General features: G+C 37.3%; 1 protein-coding gene across 1 annotated transcript; it reads right to left on the bottom strand.

Annotated features, from left to right (window-relative positions):
* Nucleotides 1–8,092: 8,092 nt before the first annotated feature.
* LOC124841104 (aspartokinase 2, chloroplastic-like) lies at nt 8,093–20,972 on the bottom strand. Its single transcript, XM_047317290.2, is given in 15 exon segments — nt 8,093–8,403; nt 8,406–8,495; nt 8,885–8,947; nt 16,040–16,156; nt 16,339–16,461; nt 16,539–16,631; nt 16,724–16,843; nt 17,939–18,055; nt 18,136–18,231; nt 18,346–18,495; nt 18,652–18,806; nt 19,810–19,850; nt 19,976–20,058; nt 20,170–20,647; nt 20,824–20,972. Coding segments are annotated over 14 exon segments (1,683 nt in total). The 5' UTR covers nt 20,548–20,647; nt 20,824–20,972; the 3' UTR covers nt 8,093–8,346.
* Between the last annotated feature and the right edge of the window lie 389 nt (nt 20,973–21,361).

The following is a 21,361-nucleotide window of genomic DNA, read 5'->3' as shown; positions in this document are numbered from 1 at the left end:
TTTAACGCAACCTAAGGCAAACAATACATAGAATCAAATATAAACCACATCCTATACATAAATCTACTAAATTATAAAAGCTTTAATATAAAAACAAGTCTTCATGAAGATCTTCGTGCAATAAGAGCACTTGAGACTTGACTTTAAGACATCATCAAAATTTCTGCTCTTTAGCTTTATGCTAACAGTCTTGAAATGCTTGGATGATTTCCATGAGTATTTGGTTTCTTTGACTCTTTGTGTGTTGGATGTTGTCTACTCTTTTTTTTTTCTAGGATTCATTGAGGATTGTGTAAATCTGTTTGTTTACTTATGTGTCTTTTTGTTTTTGTTTCCTTCTGTTGTGTCACTTTCTTGATATATTTCTAATTGTTCTTTGATTTGCGTCTTGATTTTGCTCAGGAATGCAAAAGACTAAGTGTGGTCTAATTTGATGAATCATAATTTTCTCCTATTTACTTGTCTTTCTATACCAAATTTAATTATTGAATTATGCTTAACTGTTTATTATTTTATTAATTTTTCTATTTGAGTTTAATTCGACTAGTAATTCATATTTTAATTAATTTGAATTTTTTGAGCTTAATTATTCTCGTTATAGTTTTCAGGATAGTTTTGAAATTTTATTTTAAACTTCAAGAGGAATTTTCACGTCATCTGCCACCTCATCTGCACGTCATCTGCCACGTCAGCACAACACTGTTGTCCACCTCAACATTTTTTATTTCATTTGTGTTTCATTTCATTGTAATTTTGGGCTAGATTTATGACTTGGGCCCATTGTTAGAACGGGGAGGGCATACTTACCTAGGTTTTAGGACCCATGCAGCCTAACTTTTGAGCATTCAGCAGGGGATGTAGGAGTTAGTCAGTCTTAGGTTTTGGCAATTCATTTTTCAGTTTCATTCCAATTTCGTTTTTCTTGCCTTTGTTGTTACTTTGTGTTGATGTTTTTAATTTATTTTTATTGGTTGCAATTCGTTTTAATGGAAGGCTAAATTTGTTGGGTTGGTAACTAGGTAGATTGTAATGTTTCCTTGAGATTATTGCACCATTGTTTTTCTACTCCTCTTTCATCTGCATCATCTGGTTGTGTGCGTTACAATTCGGTTCACACTTAGTGGTCTAATTTGTATACATTTAAAGTTATAGTTGCTTAATTTGTGTTGCGAAAGTGATTAAATATTTGTGTGTGTTTGCTTAATTCATAATCATGAAAATCATATTAATCTCCGCTTAGTTGATTGATTTTTGTTGGATTGGGGGTGAGAGGAACACATGATTCATTGTTAATCCGGGATTTGAGGCATTGCAATCTAACTAGTAGCCAATTTGTCCTTAATCACTGTTTAATCTACATTATTTGCTCAATTTATTTTAATTCGTATAAGCAAAAGAGTACTACTACGTACATGCATTAAAGTATTAGAGGATCCTAAGCGTTTAGACATTATATAAAGGTAAGTGTTTAGGCACTATCTATTTGAGTAACACATAGCGTTTAGGATAAGTTTTATGTATAGCATTTAACGCTTTGTGCTTTTATTCTAGAAGGTTTATGTTTTATTAAACCCTATTTCGTTTAGATGTTTTGTTAAATTTCAAACCAAAGTTTGTTTAGACGATCTTGTCTTAACTCATAACGTTAAATGATCTCGTCTTACCTCATAACGTTAAATGATCTTGTCTTAACATTTAGAAGATCATAACCAAACTCAAATTAGCCATCAAAGACAGTTTTGAAATTGTTGACTGGTTGCTAGATGTTTATGAACACTTAGCTCAACCAATCAAATCAAGATACATGCACACTAAGATTAGAATTTTATCAAACATATTGTCGCAACCGGAATCGCGACGGGACGACGATCCAAAAAAGAAAATGAACTCGGGTTTTGAAAAGATATTTTGGAGTCGCCACCATAGTTTATTCTGGAAAACTACGGAAAAACCATAAAATGATAAGACACAGTCCACGAAAACCAGATTCTGGGTTCGGGAGTCGGTTACGCGTAGGGAAGGTGTTAGCACCCTACAACGCCTGCCCTAAGGCAGTACCTTTAACTAAATGCACGAATATGATGTGGTTTTCAAAATGTTTAACTATCCCCTAAAATAAAATTCTAAATAAACAAAATATATTTTTTAGTTTTTTTGGGCCCGACAAGGATTGACCTTGCTCCTACGTATTCTCATTCAAAATGAGAAATCAGGGTTACGTAGTTCTTTTAGAAACTGCTTGAAAATTTGGTTCGAGGAATTGTTTGAGAAATTTGTTATGGATAAATTTGAATTTTTGGGGAAGTGAACCTGACAAGGACTAGCCTTGCTACTACGTATCTCCACTTTTGATGGAGAATCAAGGATCACGTAGTTCTGGCTTTCAAAAGATTGTTCGTTGCTTGAAAAAGCAGATGTTTTTAATTTCCTGAAGATTTTATGCTTTTCTTTTTTTTTTTAATATTTTCGAGAAAAGAAGGTAAAGAGCACTAGGCCTACGCGGACGGTCACACGAGCACTCATACCATTATTTAAATTTATGTAAATAGGAGAGAAAGGTATCGAACACTAGGACGATGCGGATGATCTCACGAGTGTTCGACCTTTAAAACATATTTTTGTAAATTTATTTAAGAAAGAAGAAAAGGTTTTTACAAGGACGACGCGAGCGGTCACACGTGTGCTTAACCCTCAAAACGTATTTTTTGTAATTTTATTTTTTAAAAAAAGAAGAAAAGGTTTTTAGCACAAGGACGACGCGAGCGGTCACACGTGTGCTTAACCTTTAAAACGTATTTTTTGTAAATTTTATATAAGGAAGAAGGGAAGGTTTCTAGCACAAGGACGACGCGAGCGGTCTCACGTGTGCTTAACCTTTAAAGTGTATTTTTGTAAAAAAAAATTTAAGCTATAAATATTGTATTATTAAACATATATTTTAGGATAAGTAGATATCTAGAATAAATAAAAAAAAATAAAAATAAAATAAATAAATAAATAAATAAAATAAAATAAATAAATAAAAAAATAAAATAAAATAAAAAAAACAAATGAAATAAGATAAACAAAATAAATGAAATAAAAAAACAAATAAGTAAATAAAAATAAAGCAAATAATGGGGGCCCAAATGAGAAAGGGAGTGTCGAACGGTCCGTCGCAGGCGACCGTGCAGTCCGTGGAAGTGGTCGAACGGACGTTGGTAAAGGATTCAGAATAACGAGCGTTCATTGGGGAGATGGTAACCAAACGATCCGTCCAAGAAGTGGCCGAACGGACGTTGGAAAAGGAGGCTGAATGACGAGCGCTCGTTGTGGAGATGACGAACGGACGTTGGGAAAGGAGGCTGAATGACGAGCGCTCGTTGGGGAGATGACGAACGGACGTTGTGAAAGGAGGCTGAATAACGAGCGTTCGTTGGGGAGATGGTCACCAAATGGCCCGTCCAAGAAGTGGCCGAACGGACGTTGGGAAAGGAGGCTGAATAATGAGCGTTCGAAAAAGGTTGAATAACGAGCGTTTGTTGGGGAGATGACGAACGGACGTTGGGAAAGGAGGATGAATGACGAGCGTTCGTTGGGGAGATGGTCATCAAACAGTCCGTCCAAGAAGTGGCTGAACGGACGTTGGGAAAGGAGGCTGAATAACGAGCGCTCGTTGGGGAGATGACGAACGGACGTTGGGAAAGGAGGCTGAATGACGAGCGCTCATTGGGGAGATGACGAACGGACGTTGTGAACGGAGGCCGAATAACTAGCGTTCGTTGTGGAGATGGTCACCAAACGGCCCGTCCAAGAAGTGGCCGAACGGACGTTTGGAAAAGAGGCTGAATGACGAGCGTTCGTTGGGGAGATGACGAACGGACGTTGGGAAAGGAAACCGAATAACGAGCGTTCGAAAAAAGGCTAAAGGTTCCTGGTCGTGCGTTTATTTTTGGGCTTGGCCTAGCACTGGCCCGGGGTGGCTTTTCTGACCTAGAATCCCCTAGGGGTTCAGCATTCCCCTTCCATTCCTCACCCACTCAGATCCCACACTCTCCCGTAAGCTCACTCCCTCAGCTCACACACTCTCCAGAGACCCAAGGTCTCTTACTCTGACCCATAAGCTCACCGCCGCTTCTGTTAGAACCGGCCACCGTCGCCTCAGCTAGAACAAGCCTTGGCCTCGCCGGCGAATACTTGCGCCACCAGAACCACCGCCAGCCACGACGCCACCGTCTGCGCGCACACTGCCGCTTCTGCCAGACTGGCCACTACTTATGCCGCCGGAGCCCTCGTCAGCCCAAGCAGAGTCCGCTAGCTCTTTCTCTTCTCGCGCGGCCCGAAGACGGGTTTCTGCTTCCTCTCCTTTTCTTCTTCACGCAAGACCCAGACTCACCGCCGACACACGCGGTTGTCGGGGGAGCTCCAGATTCGGTGCCAGTGATAACGGCGACGGCCTTGGTGGGTGTTTGGAATAATTATTTTTCTTGCAGGAAAATGGCATTGGTATGGAGTTGTGTATGAAGGATATGAGTTTACAGGTTTGGATTCTGCAAAGAGAGCATTGGTCTCTTGTTGAAGGTCGTGAGGCGTGTTTGGGTTGTTGGGAATGGATGAAGGACATATCTGAAGAGTGAAAATGGAGGCCTCAATGGTGTTTTTGTGCGATGATAGGTGCAGCGGATGATGGGTTATGTTCTTTGATGGAGGTGTTCACGGGTGTTGGAGATGATGGAGAGTGGTCAGAGGTGAATGATGAATGAAGAGTAAGATGAAGATGATAGGTGTTGGTGACTCGAAGGAATCGGAGATGAAGGCAGAGGAAGGTATGGGGTTCGAAGGGGGTGTTACACGAAGAAGAAAATGGACTTGGCAGGGGCGTGTGGTTGGGAGTGATGAGCCGAGGGGTGGCAAATGAATATGGTTGATGATTCAGGGAGGGGACCCAATATTGAGGTTAGGTCGTGTGGTATCAGGTGTTGGAGATGGAAATGAAGAAGAAAGGGATGAAGATAATGGGCTGTTCCTAGTAGTCGTGGCCGCGAGGTAGAGGTTAGGAAACTTAGCAGTATGAAAGGTGAATGAATGGATGATGAGAGTGAGGATATAGGAGATGCGAATGGAGGAATGTGGTGGTTGTTTTGCTAACGATGCGAAGTGGAAGCTAGAGCAAGAGCTCTACGCGAATGGCAGCCTATTCGGCCTAGCAACCGAAGGAAGACAGCATAATGAGGGATCACAACTCGCATTAAGGGGGTGCGAGCATGAATATTGGATGTAAATGAATGGAAAAGTGGATGAAACAGTAGGATAATCGAAAATTCATACCAGTATGACTATGGATGCGGCTAACGTAAATTAGGGATACTTACCTTCAACGAAACGATTAGCCCTCTCCTTCCTCTATTGTGGACTTGCTTCCACCTTTCCTCTTCTACGCCCACCCCTTGCACTCTCCTCTCTTTGCCGTCAAGAAAATCTCCTCCCTCAGCAATGGATTCTTCTTCAAGATGAAGGCCCCTGGAGCTCTCCAAAATCCCCCTTTCTTTATGCTTTTTTTTTTCTTTTCCTGTATGTGCCAATTCTGTAGGCTCCAAAACGTCTCTGCCACCACCCGCGGACTCTGCAGAAACGGTTTTCTGCCCCCTCCTTCCAGCACACACGGACACTGTTCCCTCTAAACAAAAAAACACTTTTTCCTTCTTTTTCTCTCTTTTTTTTTATTCATTTTTTTGTTTTCTTTTTTTAAAATACTCATAAAAAATCCAATCAAATAATAATAAAAAAAACGAAATAAAATAATAACAAAAACATAATTAAAATCATAAAAAAACATAAAATAAAATAAGATACAATAAAAAGAAAGACCTATATTATTTGGTCACGCGGACGAAATTGAATGTTAAGACATATTCAAGCATTAAAACAAGGACAAGAAAACTTTAATTTGACATGTAAAGAAAGTGAAGAAATTTTCCGTCTAAACAAACTTAGTTTCCTTAAGCATGTGTCCCATCATTAATAAAGGTTCAATGTTGCCACAAATAATATTTTTGACAATAAAAATAACAATCACATTTACATGTCAATTTGTAACATAAATGTTTTAGCCGCTAGTATTTTTGCTATAAAAGAAGAAATAAATTAGCAGTTCAAAATCATTACAAAGTACATTGACATTTTCATTTTTTATATTTTGACAATTAAAAATTCTCACACGTGTATTATATTTTATTATCATTTATTTAAGCTTTTGAAAATGTTATAGAGGAAGAGAATGTTGCAGAGTAAGAAGAGAAAATGCGAAAAAAAAAAAAAACTCGTAATTTTGTTTCGGAAGATCCTGTTACAGAATATTTTTTCAAAATGTATTTCATATATTTCAAAAATATGATTCCGAAAATCTGATTCCAAAAATTCAATTTGGAAAATCTTATTTTGAAAATTTGGAAAGTATGTTCCAACAAGTTTCCGAAACATATATATAATGGTTATTTTAAAAATTTATAGGGTGAAAAAAGAAATTATTGGCGTGGCGGGAAGTAAAAGCCTTATTTGAATCATTTTACTATCTCTGGTCAAATAGTGAAAGAAATAAGCCCATTTTATTCAAATTGTTTTATGGGGGGTGTTGCTCCCTCCACCACCACCCTATACTTCCTCCACCTCCCTACGTTATTTTAAATACAATTATATTCTTAAGTTAAAAAAATTTTTACTTTTACCCTATTTTAAATAATTTGAAATCCTAATTTTACTTTCCCAGCACCCACCCACGGAACTCTCTTCCCCTTTCCCCATTTTCGTTTCACCTCCCCACCTCCCGCAGTTCCATTCCTTTTTTCTCCCAGTTTCTTTTTTTGGTTTGAAAGCTTCCATTACCGCCGTGGTGTGTGAAGGAGCGTTGCCGCCGTGGTGTGGAGGAACATCGAGGAGCATCCAGAACATCAACCAACGTGAGGAAGTATACATCAAAAGAGGTGACATCCTGCAACGAATGTCCCATAATAAAACAAACTCTAAAATAAAAAATGTAACCTTTAAACGGAGGTGACATCTTCAACGATGTCAACATCCGTTTAAGATAAAACGGATGTCGACATCCGTTTTTTCCTTAAACGGATGTTGACATCCGTTTTTTCCTTAAACGGATGTCGACATCCGTTGGAGGATGTCGACATCCGTTGGAGGATGTCGACATCCGTTGGAGGATGTCGACATCCGTTGGAGGATGTCGACATCCGTTGGAGGATGTCGACATCCGTTGAAGGATGTCACCTCCGTTTACGTTTTTTATTTTAGGGTTTTATTTCAAGGTTTATTCGAATACGAGGAAGCACGACACGCACTGCACCACTCCATGTACTGCACCACGAGAATAGGTTATTAGTGAAATAGGTTGTGAATGGGTAAAATTAAAAAATAATAATCCTAAAAATAAAATTTTAGTGAGGGACAAAATAATAAAGAAAAAATGAAGGGAGAAAGGTGTGGTGATGGAGGGAGCAACACCCTTTATGGGGTGGTAACAAGCCCTTACAATTAACCAAATAAACCCAAACAAAATTTCGGATCTTAGTAAATTGAGTAGAGTATATGCAAGAGTGTAATAAAAGTTGTGTTTCTATCATTTCAATATTATATTATTTTATATGGATGTTATTAATTATTTTCTACGGGAATTTGATTTTATTATTTATTTTCTTAGTACATACACTATCTTAACTCTTTGTTTGGTGGAAAGAACAGGAAAATGAAGAGGAACTTTACTTTTGATTTTGTTAAAAATTTGGAAAAAAACTGAAAAATGAATAAAAATTAAAAACGTTAAAATTATTATTTTACTCCTATATGTTAAAATTATATTTTCATACTATTTGTGTTGATTGTGTTTATGAAAATAGAGATATAGAAGGTGCTATATTATCTACCTGTTTCATCTTTAATAAAATCAATCAAATTACACAACTCTTAAAAAATATCCTATTTCTCATCTATTCATACTTTGTGAAATAATTAAAATTTTATTTTATATTTTACCTATTTCTTTTTTTCTTAACTTTGTCTTTGCTATATGCATTCTCTATTTCTGAGGCATAAATGATGAACAAAATGAGACAAAAACATGATTTCCAATAATTTAGTCAACAATAATTGCTTTGCAGCCTGTTATTAACCCTTTGGAAGCAGCTGCAAAAGAATAAAAAGGTTCACTATAGTAATACCAACTACCAGCACTACCAAGACTGATGCTTTGCCACATTCCTCCTAACAAGAATCTACTAGTGAAAATTGCTTTCTCATACCTTACCATATAACATTGGGATACATATCTTAGAACAAAGAATTGACACATTCAAGTGTCCACTAAGATAATTCAGCAACATAACCTTTCCCACTTTTGTAATACTCCTCTAAGACTCTAACTCAGACAACTCACTCTCAAAGAAGACTGAGTGGAGAGCTCTCACACACTGCTCTGCTTCACTGTCATTTACAACCAATGAAATGTTCACCTGCAAAAGAACAGACATAATACATGAAAATCAAACCATTTAAGGGTCTTGACATGCATGCAAAATCAATGTCTCTACTTTGATATACTCAGGATGAATACCACACACAAAGTTGAGAAAGTCAAATCATTTTGCAGTGGGGGACTGTGGATGAGGAATCTTTGTGCCATGAATAATATGAAAAAGTTGATCATTCTCCCTCCCTTTTCAAAGAAAAGTGTTTTTCTCATTAATATAATCATATATTCCCAAGTGCCTAAGGTTTGGAATCCTCTAGCACATGCAAAGTGCACACAATGACTGTTGATTCAAGCCTTTGCCTGGGATGAAAAAGGCTTTTATTCGTTCCATCAAATATGATGAATGATATAAAGTGGATAAGGGGATACCTTAGATGCACCCTGAGAGATCATTTGCACAGTGACTCCAAGGGTTCGAAGAACACGAAAAGCCTGCAGTAGGATCAATCAGTCATTTCCTTATGTGATGCAGTGTGTATCAAAGGTGCATGCAATCAGAAAATTAAAATAACAGAATTTAAAGGCAAGGCAAGTTTCCAGAGCAGAGTTCTGCGAAGCAAGAGAGGAATCTCTCTGCCCTAAATATCTATTCCAAAGATTCATCAATTAATCCTCCATATTCTTACAAAACGAAAATATATAACTAACTAACCCAACTCTGACAAAATACCATTAACAATCAATCCTGCTTCTTATTCTTGAGTCTGTGACTATAGACAGCTTATTCCACCTGGAGGAATGGTTTCTATCAATACCCTGTCTAATAGAATTAGCCATCACCTCAAGGCTGAAATTTGGAATCTTGGCACGAATGGTTGCTGCAAACTCTGAGGTGGCTTCCTTGACAGGTTCTGACTTCAGAAGGACGAGTTATTCTGCAGAATAGGTTGAGCCTTTGTTGTCTTGCACGGATAACACTACCTCTAGTGTTGGAAGCTCGGGCTCAGCAGATATAAGGCTGGGCTGATGGCAGATAAAGGAGATTCCTTGGTGACAGATAGCTACAGCTGGGACACATGCAAAACTGGGTGAATTTGAGCCTGGTCAGGTAACTGTAACTTGTAGCTATGACTCCAACCTTTACAGGATTTGAAATGCTACATAGAAGCAGAGAGAGAGAGCTTGGGATTGATGCAGCGAGCCACTGACAGCTGGTGATGGGGTCGAAGCTTGACATAGACCCAATCACCAATGTTGAACTCAAGTTGCTGACAATGCTTGTCAGCGTTCTTCTTCATGGTCTGTTGAGCTTGATGGAGATGGTACATCAGCAGGCCCTTTTCTCGAGACAAAGCATCCAGGACTTTATTTTTTGGACCGGGCTTATATATTACTTCAAACTGGAACCCCATGAGCTTCACGAGCTGGCATTGTTGATTTGTGGTGATCAAACGTTCTTGAAGAAGATGGTGGAGAATGTTATGGTCAGTAAACACCTTGAAGCTTCTTCCCAACAAATAATGCACCAGTGTTCCACTGCCAACGCAAGCATCCTTAAAAAGACTTAGCTTGGTTAGCTGGAAGGAGTGCCTCACTAAAATAAGCAATTGGTTGTTTTTGCTGCATCAACACTACTCCAAATCCCCTTCCTTATGCATCACATTCAATGTTGAACTCCTGTTGGAAATCCAGTAACCCCAAAACAAGAAAGGACGCTAGGCATTGTTTCAATCAAAAGAATGCCTCGTATGGTTTGACTCCCCAATGAAACTCATCCTTCTTAGTTAGATAGTAAGTCATTGGGCACTTTCTCCATAATCCCGAATGAACCTACGATAATAACTAGCAAGGGCTAAGAATCCTCGTACCTCCTTAGTAGTAGTGGTCAATTGCCACACTACAATAGCTTGGATTGGGATTCATTTGAACTCCATTAGTGATCACATGTCCTTGATAGTTTATAGAGGACAAACCGAATGAGCTTTCTTCCCATTTGCTACAAATGGATGTGTTTTCAGCAAAGACAAGACTTCACACAAATGGGACAAATGTGTGCTGCAATCTAGACTTTAACACAAGGATATAATCGAAAAAGAGAACGACACAAAAAAGTCTGAAATACCATGATCATGGTTGACTGGAATGTCGCCAAAGCATTGACAAACCTGCAAGGCATAACGAGGCATTCGTAGTGTGCCCTTTGTGGGTTCAAAAGTGGTCTTGCAAACATCCCACCTTACATTCGAATTTGGTAAGATCAATGAAGCTGATCAATCAACTCATTAATAGTTGGAACAAGATATTTATCTACGGTCACCTGTTCAGGGCACGAAAATATACACACATCCTCCAAGATTTGTCCTTTTAACCATAATTATCAAACTGGAAAACGCACGCACTTTACATTCTATCTCGTCCTTACGGTGATAGACATATCCATACAGCTAGTCGTTGACTAGCTTGGTCCTTTAAACAAGGTGACAACATGGTCCAAGGCTTGCTTGGACGAAAGCCCTTGGCTAAATTGGAAGACAATCTCAAACGTGCTCAAGACTTCACATAAATTTGGTAAAAGATTTCACTTGAAATAATATAATCTTCACCGATGACCATTTTCTAAATAACTCCTTGGAGAGTTTGAGTAATTGATAAGCCAAGGAGGTGATACCCTTGTAAAGTGATAACTTCGCCCTTATCTTGGAAGCACATTGTCCTTTGATACCAATCAATGGCTCTCCAACCACAACATGCTCAAGATGATGTCAACGCGTCGAAGGTCTAGCACATAAGCTTCTACAAAAAGAGGAAGTGTTGACCAACCTTGACTTGAATGGCTTTGTATAGCCCTTAAGCACTTTAATTGATAGCTTAGTCTTATGCAAAATGGACACTACAAGGTTGGAGAGGCCACAAAATTGTGGGTGACACTTAGAGATGTCAACGGACGGGACGGGACGAGTAATAGCCCCCCACTACCCTCCCCACTAGATAAATATATGTCACGCACTCATCCCATATCCGTGTGGGTATCCATTAGGCAAGTATCCACATATATTTGTAATCTTTGCAAAAATCCGTGGATACCACGAATATTTACAAAAAAACATCTAAAAATATTTAGCAAAATAGTTTACCCATGAAAATCTCTAAGAAAATTATATAAAATATATAAAAATGGTATGAAGTTATAAAAAATTGTATAGTTATGAAAATTTAAAAAATTTAAATATTTATAAATATTCAATCTATAAAAATCTATAAAAGATCTATATATAAAACTGAATTTTAAATATTCAATCAAAGATAACGTCCAAACAAATTCAAATAAAATACAATACATTACTATCATAAATTTTAAACGAAGTCCAAATAAACTCAAATTAATACAAGTCCAAATAAAATCACAAAAGTAAATATATGTGGGGGTATTTTGGTAAATTAAAAATTAACAGGAGTATCTACAAGTATGGATACTATGATATCCATACCCACCCTGTTAATATACGAGTATAAAAAGTACTCGTAGCCGTTACTCCCGAGTCTCCATTTATAATATCTATTTTCTATCCATTGTGGATTTTATCAACGAATACTCACTGATACAAATTTTTCGTTTACATCCCTAAATGGCACCATTATGAATTAAAAGAAGAATTGAATATGTTAGGTATATTATCTTTATTTTATATTTATCTTTTATCTTTATCTCTTATCTTTAGTTAGTTTGTTATTATTTGTAGTTTGGGCTTAGCCCATATTTTTTCTATTATAAATAGAGGACCCTTTGTATATATTTAACACAAGGGAGATTAATTCCGTATATAATTTTCATTATATTCAACATGGTATCAGAGCCCACGGTTCAAGTCTGGAGATCGGGCTCAGACGAGTACGTCCCTCCATGATAAGGTGAAGCCCTGGCAGTGGCTAGTGACAGATAGCTAGATGAATCATGAGAGGTGGAGAGCAAGAGATGGTCAGTGTTGTGTGACCATGGATCGTGAAAAAGGGCAAAGAGATGCTCAATGTTGACCATGGTATACTCAAGGATAACAAAAAAGACTTCCGCTGTAGGGGAGGTAGGAGGACCATAGTCCTTTGTTTGAGGAGAGGATTGTTAGGTACAAAGTCTCACATCAGATAAAATAAGAGATGAACATGGGTTTATATACACATAAAATACCTCCATTGGTAAGAGGCCTTTTGGAGTGGTACCAAAAGCAAATCCGTGAGGGCTTGACCCAAAGCGGACAATATCTTACCAGTGTGGAGATCTATGTGTGTGTTGTCCCTCCCTACAAATGGTATATTAATCCCGTATATAATTTTCATTATATTCAACATGGTATCTAGAGTCGGGTTCTTTTAAGGAAAAAGTTTCTGGTGCCTCTGTCACTATCCGCCGCTGCCGGCGGTGGCGCTATCTACTATTGTCGTCATCTACCGCTGCCACTATCAGAGTTTAAGTTTCGATCACCGATCACATGGTTTTTATTGTCTCAGTCAGGCAACCACCATGTCATTAACGACGCCTTCATCGGAGCTCCTACGCGTTCTCAGCGCCTTTTGAAGTTATGGATTTGCTTTCTTTTTCGTCGTGCATGGTGGCATGTCTAGTAGTAATTTAGAGCATCGAAGTCGCGTTCATCGTGTGTTGTTGCACGTCTTGTCTCCTCTCAGGCAGTTATTCAGAGCATCGAGGTTGCTCTTTTTCCTTTTTCAGGTGCCTTGATTGGAGAATCTTTGACTTTTATAGTTTCTCTCTCCTGTTCATCCATGGCTTCTTCCACTGCTGTCTCTTCTAACCTCATTTTTTTGTCACCATTGCGTTTGACCCATCCATATATGCTTTTTTTCTCATGGAAAAGATGGTTTTTGTTAGTTTATTTATAGTCGTGGTAGCTCTCCAACAATTACCTCTTTAACCACTAGTGGCATTCCTCAAGGGCGATTTGCAAGAAGAGATTTATATGAAGCAACCTCCCAGATTTGTTGTTCAGGAGGAGTCTTCTGGGTGTACTTCGTCTTCTATGTCGTCTTGCAAACCATTAGCAATTTGGTGTCACTCGAGTGCAGAAGTAAATATTTTCACTAAGTTTTTATGGATTATATTAGTTACAAGCTTGGTACATATGATTTGTATCCACCAGCTTGAGGGGAGTGTTAGATATATTATCTTTATTTTATATTTATCTTTTATCTTTATCTCTTATCTTTAGTTAGTTTGTTATTTGTATTTTGGGCTTAGCCCATATTTTTTCTATTATAAATAGAGGACCCTATGTGTATATTTAACACAAAGGAGAAGGAGATTAATCCCGTATATAATTTTCATTATATTCAACAGAATATTCCTTCGTTTCTCTTTCAAAACTTGATAGTTTTTACTTGACCTAGGTCCCTTGTTCCAACTCACAATAGTCCAGGATTTGACATTGCCCTCTTCACAATCAAGTGAGAGTGACTTGTTGATGTTAGGTAGTTCTCGTAATGTCAATTGAGCATACGTGGGTCGAGTCCCAATGGCTTCCACATTTGAAGCATAGACCTCGACTTCTATCAAGGAGCTTCAAGTAGGACAAGTTTTGAGAAACACAATTTGATCCAAACGCTACATGACCCCAGTTGGTAAAATCTTGGATTTAATTGATAATTAAAATTCTCAAAATAATTTTCAAAACCATTGATTATCGTGTTAAGTCTAATACTTGATAATTAAGATTTTCAATATAAAATACCCATTAAAAAAAATAAAAATACCAACCAACAAAATCTTTTACACATACTACGTAGTCCTAATTTTTTACATTGTGAATAGAATACGTAAGAGTAAAGTCAACCCTTGTTGGACCCAAATAAATAATTTCATAAATATTTTCTTAGTTTTAAGAAAATACGTAACTAAAAATAGTTTTTGGTTGATTTTTAGGGGGAAACAAATATGTTAAAAATTATATTTATTTTGTACACTTTAAAGGATCTTAGGACAAAAATCGTAGGATGTTAATACGTCCTTCATGTAACCAACTCCCAAACCTAAATTTGGTTTCATAATAAACTATGGTAATGACTCCTTTATTCTTTTAAAACAAATTTCCATCATCCCGTTGTGACCCTAATTGTGACACCTCCCTAAGGATGATGACTTTGGTTGTGATGGGAGACATCAACTAAGTACTCGAGGCAGGGGAAGGCAGTCTAACTCCCACTCTAAGACAGGCTGCCAAAATAATACAGCTTCAATTTGGGGGCATGAATGCCAACATCTTGGTGTGTATGCCATCATAAACACCACACAAGAAAAAACCCATATACTAGTCTAATTGGTGTGTATGCCATCAAGGGGGTAACCTATGCAATAAGCACTTAGAATGGCTCCACGTACTCATCAACAAAAGTGGATTGATAGAGGTGATTGAGCTGTGAGAATGGATAGCCTAATTGGTGGTCACCATATATGTCCAAGAGGGCTCATTTGAATGTTTCCCAAAGCAAATCAAGTTCTATGTTGGAAAGGAATTTGAACCAATGCTAGGTTATTTCCACCAAGCAAATTTGGATGAGGGACATACACATTTTTGGGGGCATATTCTGAATGGAGAAGTACAACTCAGCCTTTGCAAGCCATCACACAGGATCCTCTCTAGAGGAGGGAAGGTCCATCCATTTCACTGCCAAAGTTCCATCGGAGGAGGGACGATTCTTGTTCCAGAGCTTGGACAGGAAGTGAGAGCCAAGAGTTGCACTTCGCTCAGTCATCAACAATGGTTCAAACAAAGAGCGAGAGGTAAGCTCCAATGGAGAGTAAGGAGTCTAGCTTCGATGAGTATGACACCATCATTGTGGATTGGGTGGTAATGAAGGCTCCATGGGACTGGAGTATGAACTTAATAGCAACAAGGTCAGTTTCAATGATGTCGAGATGCTGCAAAGTCATTCTTGTACTCACACACCAAATGAAAAGCTTCTCTATACACTATGTATCAAAGGTGCATTGCAATCAGAAAATTAAAACAACATAATTCAAAGGCAGGGCGAGTTTCCAAAGTGTAGCTCTCCCAAGCAAGGGAGGATTCTCTCTGCCCCAAATATGTATTCCAAGGATTCACCCAATAACCCTCCATATTCTTACAAAAGGAAAATATATAACCAACCCCACTCCCTCTTAACAAAATCAGTCATTCCCCAAATACTCCTCCTATTCTAACCTAACTCTAACAGAATACCATTAACAATCAATCCTACTTATTCTTGGGCAAAGGACTATTGACTGGAATGATTTCTATCATTATGCCACCAGCAGAAGAAGGTAAACATGGACAAATTAAATAACATAATCTTGCATGTGGACATGAATTAACTTGTGCCTAAAATCACATCATAAAAACCTCTGGTTTTTCCTTTTCCAAAAAAAAATAAATAAATAAATGCCCAAGGTTTCCCACGGAAAAGAAAAAAGCTACATTCCTCACCCAGAAAAAAGGAGGAAGGGCCAGATAGTTATATGGAAATGAAGCAATTAAATCTCCATATAAAAATTAAACATATGTAGGAACTACATTCAAATATAGATTAAAAGTGAACCTTCTCCAATATTAGTGATGACTTCTGAACATTTCCAATGAGAGAGATTATGGATCTATTCTGCAGGAGATTCACCACAGCAATTTTCTCTAGTTCTTCAACAACGTGATCAAGCTCCTGCTCAAAGAACATTGAATATCTCACTAAGAGTTAGATTAATTTTTCAAGCATTAGTAAAAAACTGGGTGATATGCAACCAGACAGGTGACAACACAGTCAACACAAAGGAAGGCAAAACATTTAAAGCATCACAAAATATTATGAATTTAAAAAATAATTACAAGAATATGTATGCTTACACTTGCCTGCTGAATTAGCTCTCTGCTCCATAGCTTTGATGGATCCAGTGTCAAGGAAACACTGACTTCACTTGTAGCTACAACATCAACTGATATGCCTAAATCTTCAAAGATTGAAAATACCTATATACACATGGAATATGAAAAGTGGAAGAGATTCAACCACATGGAGAACATATCTGATGAGTATTAGCTCTCACCTTAGCGAGGAAACCATATTGACCAAGCATGCGAGTGCTCACTATATCCAACATGGTCACATTACGTTTCAAAACAATGCTTGTTAATATTGCCTGCAGGTGGAAAAGGGAAAACTTAAACACAGTCAGAGTCTTACTTGAGATAATGGGATTTTCTATTTATGACAAAACTAAGCTCTACACACCTTGCTCATATCTCTTGCCTTGGTGATGAGAGTACCTGGAGCTTTGGGGTTGTAAGAATTTTTAACCCTAACAGGAATATCACTTTCTCTAGCAGGTCTCATAGACTGTGGATGCAGAACCTGAGAATCAGAGAACTGAGATTTAGACTCACCTTTGATGGGATTGTTGATAAGAACTTACATCTGAAAATTAGAATGGACCCACTTGTAGACCAATGTAGTCATGTGCGGAGGTCTTATAAGTTTTACACAAGAAAGAGGAGAATAATAGGGGAGAGAGAAAGTTAAGGATTTTCTGAGTTTTGGGAATCAAGAGATATTATGTAATTTTTTATGTTCACTTCCTAGTATTTTTATGTTCTGTCCAGTTGCAATCACTGTTTTCCTTGATCTTTCTATTCTGGTCTATAAAAGTAATACTTCCATACTCTATTAATTTCCATCATATTCCACTGCACAAGTCTATCTTTAGATCCACATTGTGCTACTTTGCAGTAATGTGATGAGCAATAACATGCTTTTGTCTAGACCTGATAATAGATTAGGTAATAACACAATCACTGGAATATAGTCATTAACAGAACAAATCAGAGATTGCTTAAAGAGCCTAATTAGTGGCCAAAAGAATGTCATCTTGTTAACCATTATATACCAAATAAGCAGTAAAGGGTGCAAAAGCATCCAATTAACAACAGAGATGTTGCTTCAACCATTTTGTTACAGTGGGCCACCCAATCCCGCAGTTTGAACACCAAATCAGCCAACAGTAGAACACACAGAATGACAAGTAACAATATTGCCAATATCATTCATGCAAACCCTTGGAAACTCATCTCTCTAGTACATGAATCCTTTTTCTCAACTCATGCAATGTTGACACACAATTCTTTTGTTAGTCTTCAGTGGTACAATTGGAAAGGGCTAGTTCTACCCTGTACAGTCTCTACTGTATCCCATTGCCTACTCAATGCACAAAATTCATAATCTCCTAGTTTAACTAGTTATGTGGAGCAATGCCTCCTTGTTTCTACTATCTCAATGCTAGCATTTGTACCATTAATTTGTTAGCGTGATGTTCAGATGTGTGTTCAAGACGGTCATAATATTGATGTTGTGAGATATTCCATCAGGAATCTATAATTTGTTTCAAACCATAGAGAAATCATATGGTATATTGTCAAAAGAAATGGATAAGTGAAAATTTTGTAATGATACCTGAGCACCAAAGTAAGCTAGTTCAGCAGCCTCATCAAATGTCAAAAAAGGAACAGGTTCTGCTTTTGGGTATATATTTGGATCGCATGTTAGGACACCATCTACATCCTTCCAAACCTGTTTAAGAGATTGAATTAATTGTTTTTCTTCGTATCCATTTTGACATGCATTTATGTGTTTTATGTACAATTGCAAACCTGAATCTCTGGCAACCCAAGTGCTTTCCCAATTGCAGTAGCTGTCAAATCACTGCCCCCTCTTCCCAGTGTTGTCACTGCACATGATTTCCGGGCCTTCAAGAAGAAAAACAAGCCAAAAGCCTTTCTAGTTAGAGAACTTTCATTTAGTAACAAAGTCAAAGAAAAGAAATGAAAAGAATCATTGAAAAAACAAGACACAACAAATACCTTTCCAAGGAAGCCTGTAACAATTGCAATTGCAGGATCGGAGAGCCAATCGCCATTCAATCTTTTTGCAACGGCCGGATAAGTTGCTTCCAAAATGTCCGCATTTGTGAAATCATCAGTAGTTATAAAACCAATCTCAAATGCATCATACTGTCAAACAATTAAATTAGCGAAAAATCACTATAATCAGAGAAAACAAATCAAAATCTGAAATATTGCTCAAAGTTGGGACATCATATGAGCAATAAAAAAACTAACAAGCTTTCAGTTATATTGTGTATTAAATAAGCAAATAATAACACATACTTGGCGGGCCTTGACACCTATTTTATTAAGATATGCAGCAAAGATCCTTGTGGACATGCACTCTCCAAAGGAAACTAAATAGTCCTGAGTCCTTTTAGTCAACTCTTTCATCATAGCTATTCCCTTCAGAAGTTGCTCCAACTCTTCTAGATGCTCTGGAAATGTTTCCACATGCAACAGGAAATCAACCATAAAAATGAGCCAAAAACATATGAAAATTATCAAACAATCATATTGAGAAGAAAGATGGTATATGATAGAATTCGTATAGTCCAAAAGGTGATAAAATAAAATGAAAATAAAGTGCAGCAACTATGAATTTATAAAATAAAAAACACAGTTAATGTTACAATTAAAGCACAATCTATGACAAAGTCTCAGCTTTTTCTTAATTTGAGAGATAAGCAGTGACAGTATTTTTTTTTTTCTGAACATAAGCCATCATGGGCATGACAAAACGAAATGCCTTTTTGTTCCTTGTCGCAGCGTATCAAAATCACAATTGTAGTGTAAAATCGATGCACATACAATGTAGCTACTGCTTCAGGTTATGTATAAAATGATGCAGCATGTGATAATTATTTTCTATCTTGATTAGTTTCCTTTTCCAAGATACTTTTACTAGTTACCATTTTCTTACGCATTTCATCTAAAGCCTTTGATTTGTAATTGTTCAGCAGTAATCAGAGAAAAAATAATGTGATTTCTCATTAAATATTCATCTGAGTGTCAAACTGTGTCAGTCTTCCACTGCACCAAAGACTTGTTAATTCTAACACCTAAAGCATAAACATCCAGACTGGCATCGCATATTTAATGTCGAGACAGTCAAAGATAGAAGACCAGAAATTCAACTCACAAACTTCTTCGGAATATGATCATATAAAATAAACTTGAATCTTGAATCATATTTCTCAACGTAAGACAAAATTATTAAATTACAGAGTGAAACAGTGACAAATGTGCAAACAGGTATCGTTCAATCTAGCGAATAAACCAAATGCATGTTCCACAACCTTATAAGCCAAGTGGTACCACTGCTGCATACAAATGAATACAAACAACTGGGTAGGCGAAATGATCAGTCAATACCTTTTTTATCACAAATAAAAAAAAATATTCAAATGGTCCTTAATCACTGTGCACCAAGCAACTTACTTGCAATAACAGATCTGTCTACTCCAAGCTGATCCACAGTCCTGAGAAACAAGTAAGAACATGCAGTGAGAAAATAGATTTCTTCTTCTGGTATAAAAAGAGAATCTTCATTCTTTAGATAATGTCACACTAGAAAAAGCAAAAACAGAATACTCATTGCTCTTGCCTTTCGTGCAGGTCTTTTATAAAGCTGAGCTCCTCAATAATTGACACATTAGTAACACCACAACTCACAGCTTTCTCTCCAGCCTAACAAGACAGAAAGCAAACAGTTTTTACTCAACAACAGTCTTTGATTATCACAAAACAAAACAGTGGAAAACCAACATAAAGAAAACAAAACAGTGGGTTCAAAAATACCAGCAAAAGCTTGTTTGTGGTCTTTCCCATAGCAGAGAGAACAACTATAGGTCTCTCCTCTGGGAAACTCAATATAAGGGAAGCCACCTCTTTCATCCTCTCAGCAGAAGCCACTGAGGAGCCACCAAACTTCATGACACACGTGAAACTGGTTTCACCCTCACTACTCACCTTTTCATACTCAGTTACACTCTTCTCAATCACATCACTTGCCGAGGCATTACACGTAATACTGAATGTCACTTTATCGCCCCAAACTCTTCTTGCACAAACAGGAGCACCAAATGCTGCAAACCCAATTTGGGGCTTGCAGTAATGAATGCTCCTCCTCACAGCAAGGCTCCCTTGAACCCCTTGAAACTGCAACGCGCTTGCCATGCTTTTCCAACCAAGTTATTTCGACAAATGAACACAAACCTTCAGGGATCTGAAAAAGCCTTGAGACCCAAATGCTTTCTCGAGTTCTCCAAAGCTCGATCTGCACAAAAAAGGAGAACACCCTTTATTCCATTTAGTCACAGCATCATGGGAAACAGTAAAGTACTCAAAATTATGATTAACAAATCAATTTTCATTGGTTTTATTTCGTCTTATGGAACAACAAAACCTCACAAGAATGGAGACAAAATTGTAAATGAAAAGCGAAGAGATAACCTTAAGAGAAAGAGCTTTGGAAGGTGGAAATGCAAGAAGAGAATGAAAGAGTTTTGGAACTGAGAATGAGAAAAGAAAACGAAACAGAGGAAGAGTTGTGGGGCAACTCTGGCGGCACTCCTCTTTTATTTATGTCTTCTCACTCACCCCACGCATGAAGGGTCCAAAATGTGTTTTATATACGTGTTCCACATATGCGACAAAAAATCTATGTTCGATTTTTTAAGAGCTTGATTTAAAGTGTTCTCAATTTATTGATTAATGTCTTTTAAATTCATTGTTAATTATAAGTTTAAAAACATAATTGAAAGCATAATTTCTTTTTAGTTTCTAAGAACTATATTTTGTCTAGGGTGATTTTTTGGTTCAAAAAATAAGCTTGTTCTTATATTTTTAAAAGTTATATATCAAAATTAAAATTAATTTATAGAAGGCTTTACTCTCTTCCCAATTATTATTGAAGATCTAAATCAGAAATTTCCTATCAAAATTTTAATAAGTTGTAATTAGCTTTTAAAAACTATTTTTTGCTTAGGAA

Source organism: Vigna umbellata, chromosome 4 (genome assembly GCF_029865625.1).
Source record: "Vigna umbellata cultivar VRB3 chromosome 4, Vumbellata_1.0, whole genome shotgun sequence".
Classification (NCBI taxonomy): Eukaryota; Viridiplantae; Streptophyta; class Magnoliopsida; order Fabales; family Fabaceae; genus Vigna; species Vigna umbellata.
Note: the sequence above shows the minus strand (reverse complement) of the source record. Positions and strands in the feature narration are given on the sequence as shown.